Raw genomic sequence first — 13,183 nt, 5'->3', positions numbered from 1 at the left:
TAATGGAGACAGTATTGAGGTAGAAAACCCACTTTTAGAACCACCCTTTAATGGAGACAGTATTGAGGTAAAAAACCCACTTTTAGAACCACATAACCTTTTACTGCACCTCAATGAATGTGATTCAAAGCAACTGGTATCAAGCAAACATTGTTTCCTACATAAAAAACAGTTGATTAAATCACAAATTTTCTGTCAAGTAGCCATGGCATTTTAAAGTATGCAGGTTTGTGGATATACTTTTGAACCTCTGACATTCATGCTGGCCATAGAAAGTTCTATGTGGTTGCTCTTATGTGAGAAGGCACAAAATATTTCATTTTTATAGAGATGAGACATGTTGGTTGTTTTGGCTATGATTATCTCTGTTTGAAGATAACTGTGTAAGAATTAATAAAACATTGTTGGAAATATAATGAATGTCCTAAGGCAATTGCAACACACTACTAGATGCATATTGTAGATCAATTAAACTGTCAAATACATTTTTATGTATAGTACATGTTTTGGAAGTTTTTTTTGTTTACAAACGGAAATAAAGAGCACATCATAAAATCTATTGGCAAAGTATCACCAGCCGTTTCTATGCCATAATTATGTGGCAAGCAGACAGAGTGCTGCTCGGCATTTGTCATATAGGCTTGGATTAAACATGACCCACATGGAAACAAGGAGACCTGAAGTTTTTTAAAAAGACTGTCTGCGATTAATTACCAATTTAAAAAAATGTAAAGATGTTTGACAACATGTCTATCACATACTTCATCCCAGTCTAGGTTTGGTGAAATGGAGCAGAGCCATTTGTGGCAGTAATGCCTCCAATCATACTCCTAATAAAGCTCTACACAGACATGGCTGGCATCCTCCACGCTTTAGTTATGTTTATATCAAGCCTATAATTGTTTCCTTTGTTCAGCCAGATGTCCTCTCCTGTACTGGTAACAGGTGGCCCACTTGTTTAATTAGTCCACTTGGCGAAGCAGGACCAGAGATTAAGGAAATCATTTAACGTGGACTCTAGGTAGAACATTTTCATAACATCTAATTACTTAAAGAAATATGCCATTAGCATCGACCACTCGTGATGGGTAAGATGTAGGCCCATCTTCATTAGTGACTTTGTTTGTTCACTCAGACATACACAAGGTATGTGGACATGTCTAAGCATGGTTATATAGCATATGTTTCAATATCAATGTTACACCATGGTTCATTTTAAAAATCCATGTCAATATCGGAATACTAATTCGCAAAGGGATTTGTCTGGTCCCGTGTGGCTCAGTCGGTAGAGCATGGTGCTTGCAACGCCAGGGTTGTGGGTTTGATTCCCATGGGGGACCAGGACAGAAATGTATGGACTCACTAAATAGCTATGGATAAGAGCGTCTGCTAAATGACGTAAATGTAAAGTCTTAGCTTGGGCCCAGACTTTTTAAAACATTTTTGCACTAGGTACAAAGTTTGCACCTGTTATTTCCTGAAGTAAATCAAACATTTAGAAATAAACAAAAAGGTAAGATTTAGTCAGAAGAAATAAAACATTAAGGTAAATTGTAATGTCACTGGATTAGAGAATAGCCCCACAGTACCCATACACTAAGTATGAAACATTTAACTTTGTACATTTAAAAGACAGAAATTGCCTCAATGTCAGCTTTGCTTGGGGCATCCAAAAGGCACAAGTCATCAGAGTTAGCAGGAACGTGTGCCACACATGTTGCCAGTTTACATCATCTGGAAGACAACAATGGTGGCATAAATTAAATTCACGGATCATGCACACATTATGAACACTTCATTGAGTTGTTTAGACCTGGGGGATAGGGACAATGGACAATGTAGGAGGACCCACATATTATTTTATTGAATTTCAGGACAACATAGTTACACCATGGTCATCTTACATATGAAGTCATTCAAACAGTGAATAGTCAGTCATAACTACATCACACACCTATAACCACTACATGAATGTGACATAACAGCTCCATAGAGAATTACATGATCTATTTTTATGTATACTTCATTTAAATAACCAGGAAGGTCATAATGATGTAGATATTTATTAAGAGCTTGAATGTACAGGGGTTAATGGCCAGCCTGTTCTACTGAATGTATAGGGGTTAATGGCCAGCCTGTTCTACTGAATGTACAGGGGTTAATGGCCAGCCTGTTCTACTGAATGTACAGGGGTTAATGGCCAGCCTGTTCTACTGAATGTATAGGGGTTAATGGCCAGCCTGTTCTACTGAATGTACAGGGGTTAATGGCCAGCCTGTTCTACTGAATGTACAGGGGTTAATGGCCAGCCTGTTCTACTGAATGTATAGGGGTTAATGGCCAGCCTGTTCTACTGAATGTACAGGGGTTAATGGCCAGCCTGTTCTACTGAATGTACAGGGGTTAATGGCCAGCCTGTTCTACTCAATGTACAGGGGTTAATGGCCAGCCTGTTCTATTGAATGTACAGGGGTTAATGGCCAGCCTGTTCTACTGCATGTACAGGGGTTAATGGCCAGCCTGTTCTACTGAATGTACAGGGGTTAATGGCCAGCCTGTTCTACTGAATGTACAGGGGTTGATGGCCAGCCTGTTCTACTGAATGTACAGGGGTTAATGGCCAGCCTGTTCTACTGAATGTACAGGGGTTAATGGCCAGCCTGTTCTACTGAAAGTACAAGGGTTAATGGCCAGCCTGTTCTACTGAATGTACAGGGGTTAATGGCCAGCCTGTTTTACTGAACGAACAAGGGTTAATGGCCAGCCTGTTCTACTGAACATACAGGGGTTATTGGACAGCCTGTTCTACTGAATGTATAGGGGTTAATGGCCAGCCTGTTTTACTGAACGTATAGGGGTTAATGGCCAGGAGAGGGCATTAGCACCAGCAGAGACTGGAAACACATTGTGTGACCAAGACGAGAGGTCTGTTAAGTTTATCCTTCCTCAAAGTTTTTGGGTGTGTAGGCTTTTGCTCCAACCCTATTCCAACACCTGATTGGGTAAGTGATTAGTAGAACCAGGTGTGTTTTAGCAGGGTTGGAGTGAAAGCCTGCACACCCAGTAGCTCTCCAGGAAGAGCAGTCGACCACCCCTGCTGTACAGAAATGATCACGTAAGAAACAACAATAAAACCCATTTCAGGACTTTGTTACACCATTTATTTAATACAAGATAATAACTCTAAGCAGCATTTATATTCCCCATGATTAAAACATACGATCAAATAAAATGTATATATTATAACCCAGATAAATTCATATTCAACGTTTGTACATTAACTTCACATTATTTCTCTCCTTACATGTTCCCAAAAGATATATGAACTGAACAATAAAAAAAAAAAACGTTTGTGATAATAAAAGGCCACAGTAAATGTGCAGTTTTGTCACAAAACAATTGGTATGCTGACTGCGGGAATGTCCACCAGAGCTGTTGCCAAAGAACTGAATGTTAATTTCTCTAAAGAATTTGGCAGTACGTCCAACCGGCCTCACAATCGCAGATCATGTGTAACCACGCGAGCCCTGTATCTCCACATCCGGCTTCTTCACCTGCGGGATTGTCTGAGACCAGTCAACTGGACAGCTGATGAAACTGAGTAGTATTTATGTCTGTAATAAAGCCCTTTTGTGGGGAAAACTAATTCTGATTGGTTGGGCCTGGCTCCCAAGTGGGTGGCCCTTTACCCTCCCAGGCTTACCCTTGGCTGCGCCCCGGCCCAGTCATGTGAAATCCATAGATTAGGGCCTAATTAATTAACTTAAATTGACTGATTTCCTTATATGAACTGTAACTCTGTAAAATCGTTGAAATTGTTGCATTTATATTTTTGTTCAGTAAATGTATTATGAGTGCAATAAACTATAATGGCGTATAGGTGGCCCATCAACATCTTAGAGACATTTCCTTTAAATATATATATATATATATATATTATGTTGCGTATGGAGACATCAGCATTGAGTAGAGTAATTGAGATGGAATTGAATTTAACTGTCTTATTGCAACCTCCTGGGGACAAAAGCTTATTAAGCTTCAAGACTCTATAACTTCTAATCCATCCCCAAGTCTATGTTTTGATGTCCGGTTAGAGTCCAATTCATTACCCAACAGTTAGGAATATATAAATGCTATATGCACAACACATGCATTCTCCCTAATTACACCGAGAAAGAAAAGTGGTTGCCGCAAAAAAAGGCCTAATGAGAATCAAATAGCAGAACGTACGAGTCGGCACAACTTTGGTCCTTCAAGCTGAAATCTCTAACCGTGAGATATTACAGCTTTCTTTTTAAATATAAGAGCAAGAAGAACATAAGAACGTTTATCTTTGAACCTGCATGACTCATCTAGGCCAATTAAATGAGATTTAAAACTACAACAGACTTAACGTGGACTCTCCTTCCTAGTTTTTCCTACATTTTAGTCATTAAGCAAGAGGTACTCTTATCTAGAGCAAGTTATTAAAAGTTGATTCTAATAAGGTTAAACAAAATAAAACATTGTAAGTAGATCCATGTCAATGGCAAATGTTAATGCCAATTTCCTTACTAAAATAAAAAGTGCAAATCCCAACATCAAGGCACATAATGGAGTGCAGTAGTAGGAAGGCCAATGATTACAGCAGTCCTGGTACATTACATAACATAGTGCTAGAAGACAACACACCATCACAAGGGATTAAGTTAGGGGGAGGGTTGGGTCAGAATTGGCCCCTAGTGACTTCAGAAAGTATTCACACCCCTACTTTTCCCACATTTTGTTCTGTTACATACTGGTTTTAAAATTGATTATATTTAGATTTTGTGTCACTGGCCTACACACTACACCCCATAATGTGAAAGTGGAATTCTGTTTATTTTTTGTTGTTGTTGAATTTGACCCCTTTTTCTCCCCAATTTCATGGTATCCAATTGTTTTAGTAGCTACTATCTTCTCGCTACAACTCCCGTACGGGAGAAAGCTCTAAGAGACTTACCCAGAAAGACTCACAGCTGTAATCACTGCCAAAGGTGATTCTAACATGTATTGACTCAGGGGGTTGAATACTTATCTAAGCAAAATATTACGGATTTATTATTATTTTCTATTATATATATTTTTATTTTTAACAAATGGTATAATTCCCCCCCCACTTTGACAGAGTATTTTGTATAGATCGTTGACAAAAAAAAAGACAATTAAATAAATTTGAATCCCACTTTGTAACACGACAAAATGTGGAAAAAGTCAAGGGGTGTGATACTTTCCGAAGGCACTGTACATGGAGAACAGCAGGGGACTCAGCACTGAGCCCTGAGGGACATAGTGAGGATACAGATCCTCACAAAAGGTCCTTGTTAGACGCCAAAGTAGGTTGGTGATTCTGTAAGCAACGGTTGATGTAGTGTTAACAAAGATTTTTTTTAAATACATTTATGGTTCAAGACAGTTGTTGGTAGAACTCCTACTGGTGATGTGCAATGCATTGACAGATACTTCAAGTGTAAACAAAAAACATGTACTTTGCATTAATGCAACATTAACATTCCCCTTTTACTATATATGATGCATCCTATATGATGAAGAAAGTATGAACTATACAAATCATACAAATCAACACAATACCAACCAGGAAATTAAAATTAAAGACAATATTGTTATAAAAAATAAAGTATTCAGTGTCCACTACCATTTACGAACAATCAAGGAAACTACAAATATGACAGACAATTGACAGCAGCTGTACTCACAATTAACATGAAAACAATTAGATACTAACATAAACAGTGTTCTGAGACTCCATTAACCTAATGAGTCCCACCGTAATGCTGGGGCGTTTTGGACTTCTAGACCCTTTTAAACATAGTGTGTTTGAGCTACAGACTTCTGGGTTTCACCATTGGATGAATCTATTTCTTCTGCATCCGTAGATCCCATTAGTCTGTGTGATTAACAGGGGCTGACTAGAGCTGTGTTGTGAGACAAGGGCGGATCCCGAAGGGGCTCGGACCGGTTCTTTTTGCAAAAATGAGTCCAAATGGTTTGAGCTATAAAAACGATTGAAAGCTGCCTATGAAAAGCCGAAACTCTTACGAACACGCACGTGTAAAATATTTTGCTCTGTGTTGCCCACATGCTACACAAGTCGTTAGAAGCTAAAGGGTTCTTCTACATAGAAGATCATAGGAAATACCAGGACATAGAGTCTATACTACTGTAACAAGCTCATAGTTGCTATCAAACTCCAAAGAGTTGTCACTGACGAGTTGGATATTCATTTCCCAACGAGCAAACTATTTCTGCACTTAACAGCGTTCATATGAATTTATTTTGATCAGCTTTTGCTTTGGCTTTGACTTTTTTTTGTTGGTTTTCGACAATTGTCAATAAAACTCATGAATGCAACTATTGATGTCAAATTGTTTTGTGTTCTACTTGTAGCCCTGATAACATAAGGCCTGCAACATGCAGATACATTTAAATCACATTTTTGCTGGGTTCTCGGGACAGATAGGGTTAATTAAGTCACACTAGGATCAGAAAACTCATAGTATCATACATTCAAATTATCAAAAGTAAATCGACTCAACAGTCATTAAAGCATGTACATAAAAACAAAATAAAACTTGAGTAGAAAAATAAAGTGGAATGTGTACAAAGAAATACACAGAGGTACAGTATATCAGTGCATATTTAGAAGTAGGAGGAGGATTTATGAACAATGTTACAACCAAGTGTACAACAGCAAATAAACATAAATACAACTATTTGCTATACCCTGAAATTAATGTTGATACAGTTCATTGTGACATTATGACATTTTTAGTCTTAGTCTGTGGTCATTGGTAAGGTTAAATCATTTGGCTTTAGGCAGTGTGGAGGTTTGAAAAAGCAACAAGCAAAAATGTTTTTAAAATGAACAAAGACTCTGTGTTGTTTGTCTAATTGATGGGAGATAAAGACACGGTTACCACTGTTGATGCAAAATAAGTCATGGTTGGTTGTTAAAGCCCTGTAGCTCGATACGTAATTAGCTATCTATCAACCGATTTTGTAAGGTACAGTATGTGAATAGTGCACACATTTGCACTTTTCTATTTATTTGTACTATATAATAAATCAAATATACACCATTTAGCAGACACCTAATCCAAAGCGACTATGTGTGCATACATTTTACTTATGGGTGTCCCGGGAATTGTACCCACTATCCTGGCATTGCAAGTGCCATGCTCTACCAACTGAACTACAGAAACAAACAGTGCAACTGAGTTGCGACGGCTAAGAAATTCAACTACTAACTTTGACAGTAAGATATTTGGGTAACGCTTTACTTGAACCCTGTCATAAGGCCTGCATAATACTGTCATAAGGCCTGCGTAACAGTCATAAGGCCTGCGTAACACGGTCATAAGGCTGACATTATAGATATTATTAGGCGTCATGCTAGTTTATGGCAAAATGATGCATGACAGACAGTCATGTTGCAAGCAAAGGTCTCCTTCATTGCCGGTCTCTACCATATATCTGTGGCATGGGCACAACGTTGGGTTTTAGAAGTGGGGGGGACATTATTATTATTATATATATATTTTTTTAATCAAGTCTGATAAACACTCCAAACAACCAACCCGACCGCTCGGAGGCATCGCACGGTCCTAAACCCACCGTTCCCTCATTTTGTATCACATTCCAATTATAAAATGGGGGGGGGGGGCAAAAATGCAACTTCAGAATGTGTCGGAGGGGTGTATGTTTTTTTTTTTTTATCTTGAAAACAACAGGCCACAGCCCACCAGACAACAGCAGAAACACTGTTGATTTATGACACATGAATGGACCATGAGTCCCAAGAAGGCAACACAAATTATAAATATTTTTTAATTGGCTGTCTATTAGCATTTAGTGTCGTTTGAAGGTCTACATGGACCTACAATCAACTTGTAGTTCTTATTGATTTCCCTTCTGTCAAAGTTCCCTTTAAAAATAAATTTCCCCTTAAAGTGGTTCCCTCAATGTGACAACAGAGCACAATGGAGCCCCTAGTAAGGGAGGGCATTAGGTTGCACTTGGTCAAATGTCTCTCGACTGTCGAGGAGTTTGTGACTCAGTTCAAGCACTTTCAATGTGATTCCTATTAGAAAAGACGAAAAGATATCCACTGGCCAACCAATACTACTAATCAGCTTAGATGGCACAAAACAGGGAGGTGAAGGCAGGTGGGGGGCGCTGAGTGTGCATAGTGTATTCTCTGTCGGAGATGGCAGCCTGCCGTCTGGACTGAAGTGGGACAGAGCTCCACTTATCTACACGTGACTGCGGAAGTGGTGGGGAAAGGTCAGTGGTTGCCTGCTCCTCAACGGGATGAACCACAGGATTTTCCAGGTAGTGCCAAACACCTCGGCCAGAGTCCGCTGCCAGGATTTCTTTGACCCACCACCAGACCGGACTCTGTGAAAGAGAAAATAATGTGCACAAGCGTGCGCACAGATCTCAAGTCTGAATGGGCCCAAAATGGAAAAACAGAGGTACCAACACTGAATCTTGTGGAACACCAAATTCAACTTAATGGTACTGCAATGACTTGTCAACTAGCTGGACAAATTGTGTCCAATCAGATAAGTAAAATCGGAACCTGAAGAGGCTGTCCACAGAGCCCGGCAAATTATTTTCTTGTCCCTTGTATCAAAGGCAGCACAAAGGAACAAACCCATGCTACTTACATTTCATTTGAGAAGTGAGACATTTTCTCAATGGTGGTGGTGTCCTGTTAGGCGGTAACACAAGAGGAACATAGTTTAAACATGGATAGATTTCACATCCTTGAGTAGGGTGGCTAAGAGCGTTGGGCCAGTGACCAAAAGGTTGCTGATTCAAATCCCAGAGCCGACTAGGTGAAAAATCTGCCAATGTGCCCTCGAACAAGGAACTTAACACTAATTGCTCCTGTAAGTCGCTCTGGATAAGAGTGTCCGCTAAATTACTGAAATGTAGTTTGCATGATCACAGACTGTCCTGGAATATATATTTGCATGTGTACTGATTAGCCAGGTAAATCTCCTCAAATGGACTCCTTGCACACAAAGCGCGACACCAAACAGATAACACCCCACATGCTAATTAGGAGACATTAATGCACCCGCCCACCCGTGCTGTGAGGCCCAGGTTTCCAAATTAAGTTGTTTTCTGAAAAGGACATTTCTACGTGTTTAATCAACAACAAAATAGCCTAACTAGCACATGACTATCCATAGTTATTGTCAATTGTTAACATGCTGTTATCATCTTAACATATTCCTGAAAGGTTGTTTTTCTCTGTGAACAACAAACAACTGATCAACATCCTGCAATTCCCTTCCTTACCCTAGGATTTGTTGTCTGAAAATAACCTGTGGCTTCTGGTGGCATGCACCCATACATTGAGACCTGGACGTGTAGGGATTTGGCCAATCACCAAATCTGTTACTAAGCTTGTTCATGGGTCTGTGCAACAAGACAAGTACGAAACTAACTAGGCCTTCCAGGCCCCAATCGCTTAATGTCATCAAGTAGAAAAAGTCTGTGTGGCTACGAGAAGGACCCACGTTTACCCAGAGGGACAGTAATAGAAATAAAGACTTAGCAGTCCAGATAAGACGGTTTTACGCAGCTGGGCTCACATGTAAGCTGTTAAGTCTATTACACCTTGGTGCTGGTGCATTACATCCTGTCAATCCATTCACAGAGGTTAAAGGTGAGGGCTCATCTGGTAAGGAGTCATGACAGTCAAGGACACTGTAAAGTTCACAAACACATCCTAATATTCCCACTACTCCAGTAACAATAGCTAAGAATCTGGATTGAGTAGCATACCCAGGGAATGGAATTGAGGCAGATTGGCATACATCGGAATTAGAAAAGAACTAGGTTGCATGAAATGGGCAGTGTAAACAGTGCATAACATGCTACTTTGATACATAACAAATACATTGATATTTACTTGACTACAATTTTCTGACCACAATCTCTAACAAGAGACAGTAGGAAGAGTAGCTGCTGCTTCTGCAAAAGCTAATGGAGATCCAAATAAACAGGAGAGAGATTTCACTCACTGTCAGGATGCCAGCCATCTGAGTATAGAAGAGGTTGCTCATGCCTCCGATCATCACCAGACCCATGATCGCAGACACTCGTATCAGGGCGAGCTCATGACGTGCCATGAATGCCTCCTGTGAGAGTACAACCAGAAGAAGCCAAAGTCAACTACACAGCACCATGTACATACTCCCGTATTCCTTTCACACATTCAGCGTACCGCCTATCTACACCTCCTACTCTGCATGTAAAGACATGGGCTTACAAACCTTGGAGTCTCATCTCTGCAGATTCTTTGCTCAGAAGCTAGCACAATCCCAGGAAAACAGCACATGGTTGTCTGAGACGAGGTCATTTCTGTTGCATATCTACCCGATCCAGTCAAACAGGACCTTCCCTACTCTCACTGACACATATTACTACAGCCCTATGCCTGCCCTACCTTGTGAGACTGCTCCATGCTGCTTAACTGTGAAAAAGGTTTTATGAAATCTGAAATACCAGTAACTTAAAAAATATCTGTTTTATTTATTTGCCTACGTAGGCCTGTGTATGCGGCAATTCAGCTTTTAGCTGCAAATGTGTACATGTACAGCTCTATTAAAATGTTCATCATCAAGGCATAGAAGGGAGAGTGGTTTTAGGGGTCTGGCAGGCAGTTATCTGTAAGAGCTTGATTACACACTTTCCAAGGAAATATGGAAAATCTTGAATTGAATTAGAAAGTCATCCAAATCGTTGATGACGAAATTCTTCCTTGTGATTGCTATTACAAAAAAAATGTACCATGAAACCAAGCTGTCCAGTAATGTTCATTCTAGTTTAGCGTTAAAGCGCTCACTTTTCATTCTTGACTTTACCTGGTCCAATGAGGTCAAGGGCTGGAAGTAATAGAACTGGCAGAAGTCTAGAGCCAGGGTGAACAAACTGAGGACCTGTGTGTAAAAACAGAGTTGCAAGAAGAGCCAGTGGTTGTCCTCCCCTACACAATTATTGATCCTGTCAGGAGACGAGGGAGAAAAATACATTTTACAGGACTGCTCAAATGCCTAGGTTACAAGCTAGGCAAATATCAAGCACGTTTTCCCAAGAAGATAAACAGATATGTAGGCCTAAACCATTCAATGAACTGTCTATCAATTTTAAAAATATGTGGCAATCCTGGCGGTGCTGCTGGAGAAGAGGTGCAGCGCTAACTACTGTGCAGTTGTCCCCCTCTCTTGGCCGGTTCAGTGAAAGACACCCTGACGATATCCCCGTCAGCTCTTTAAATGCAACAGAAAATTCTAAATGTCCCCCCCAGAACGAGCTGAATATCCTATGGGAGTGATATAAGTTTCTGAAGCCTTACCATGGACAGTGGTGGTCCATTCTACGTACACAATGGCCACAACGACTGCAGTGGTGGGACCTTTTTGGTCTCCTCGTGTTGCACTTGGTACACATTTCCCACTGCTCTCGCTCTGAAACAAAGTAACCATGTCAAAATCTATACTTTTGCCATGACCCAGGCAACAAACCTGATATCAGTGGACCTTTTCCCGAGTATACAAAACAGTAAGGACGCCTTCCTAATATTGAGTTTACACCCCCCGTTCCCAGATGTCCTTTGGGTGGTGGGCCATTCTTGATACACACAGGAAACCCAGCAGCTTTGCAGTCCTAAACATAAAGTTATTGCACCTACTACCATACCCCATTCAAAGACACAATAATTTGCCTTGCCAATTCACCCTTTCAATGGCACACACACAATCCATGTCTCAATTGCCTCAAGCCTTTAAAATCCTTCTTTAACCTGTCTCCTCCCCTTCATCTACACTGATTGAGGAGGACATCAATGAGGGATCATCGCTTTCACCTGGCCAGTCTGTGGCATGGACAGAGAAGGTGTTCTTAATGTTTTGTACACTCAGTTTATATTATATATCAGTATTTGTGACAGAGGCTGTGGAATGTCAAATTACCTGAGTGAGGGATTTGGGGGTCGGGTGGGAGTCGGCCAGGATCGGCTGTAGAAGCTCTAAAAAGTGCAGCCATACAGAGGGCTGATGCAAAGTAGTAACCTAGGAGGAGAGGTACAGGATGACTACAGCAGACAAAGTCATTGATGAAGCAGACCTAACTAAACACCTGTTCTGTGGGATTAATACTCACTGACAACCAAGGCCCAAGGGATATTCCCCTCATAGAAATGGGGCAGTAGCACCAACTTGGGGACGAAGAAGGAGTTGTAGAGCCAGATGGCGAAAACCATACTGATGCAGAACCAGCCCATGGGGTCCATCACAAAGTGCAGCCGAAGCTTCATGGCTCCTGTCACTTTGGGACACAGATGGGCAATGTGTCATAACCTCCCTGGAAAAAAAGATAGCCAAATTAGAGTTTATGATCAGAGTTAATCAATAGGTTAGGTTGCACCTGTTAAGGCTGTTCTCAATAACCATTGAGTTTACAGTCAATTATATCTCACTTTCTCATACACTTCTTCTGACTTTTATCTGAGGTGTGTACAGGAGTTATTATGATAGGGTACACCCCCCCACAACACGTCTCATTAGATACACACACCCACAACTACACAAGTTAAACATTCTGATTGTACCTTACATACTGACACTTTAGTAACTAGCTACATATTTTCTAAAAGTAGATAATGTCAAGCAGACAGGTAGATACTAGAATGTAGAAACATTAAACATGTTGGCCTATCTACTGTAGCTAGCTAGCTAGCAAGGTATTCTGACAGGTAGCTAACGCGTTAGCTAGCTAACTAGCTGGGCTTGGTCTTCCTATAAATTTAACTTGATTTGTAAATAACTAACGTCAGACCTGGTGATAACTAGTTAGCATAGCATAAACCGCTCAAAATGTAGATATCACATTACTTTAGTTACTCCACCTACCTATCAAGCTGGGGATGTGTATTGCTAAACTTCAGAGGGATACCCACTTAAAATCGCTCTTTATCCACGAGCACAACAGTTCAGTTATTTAGTGGCTACTTCCGTGGAGGTGCAGCAACACTGTGATGAATGACATGCCGTCAAAAATAGGAGTTCTGCTGCCACCTATTGGATTTGCGTTCGAACTTTTTTGGAGATGTATTTTTTGCCAGCCCAAA

At 40.5% G+C, this 13,183-nt stretch overlaps 1 protein-coding gene across 1 annotated transcript; it reads right to left on the bottom strand.

Annotated features, from left to right (window-relative positions):
- Window positions 1-4,449: 4,449 nt before the first annotated feature.
- LOC110500627 (palmitoyltransferase ZDHHC21) lies at window positions 4,450-13,113 on the bottom strand. The gene is made up of 8 exons (XM_021578101.3): window positions 12,966-13,113; window positions 12,217-12,417; window positions 12,027-12,125; window positions 11,411-11,522; window positions 10,920-11,058; window positions 10,077-10,193; window positions 8,709-8,752; window positions 4,450-8,436 (listed from the first exon to the last, which is right to left on the bottom strand). The coding sequence occupies exons 2-8, from the start codon at window positions 12,368-12,370 to the stop codon at window positions 8,292-8,294; spliced, it is 810 nt and encodes a 269-aa protein (XP_021433776.2). The 5' UTR covers window positions 12,371-12,417; window positions 12,966-13,113; the 3' UTR covers window positions 4,450-8,291.
- Window positions 13,114-13,183: the final 70 nt, after the last annotated feature.

Source organism: Oncorhynchus mykiss, chromosome 21 (genome assembly GCF_057628025.1).
Source record: "Oncorhynchus mykiss isolate SJ-2025 chromosome 21, ASM5762802v1, whole genome shotgun sequence".
NCBI lineage: Eukaryota > Metazoa > Chordata > Actinopteri > Salmoniformes > Salmonidae > Oncorhynchus > Oncorhynchus mykiss.
This window is presented reverse-complemented; position numbering and strand designations above follow the sequence as displayed.

Bases quoted from the DNA above. Each gene is read 5' to 3' on its own strand.
- LOC110500627 (XM_021578101.3), bottom strand. From the start codon at position 12,370: ATGAAGCTTCGGCTGCACTTTGTGATGGACCCCATGGGCTGGTTCTGC. The intron at 10,194-10,919 runs GTAAAGTCAAGA...GTACTCTCACAG, and splicing joins CCTTGACCTCATTGGACCAG to GAGGCATTCATGGCACGTCA. The intron at 8,753-10,076 runs GTGAGTGAAATC...ACCGCCTAACAG, and splicing joins AGATGGCTGGCATCCTGACA to GACACCACCACCATTGAGAA.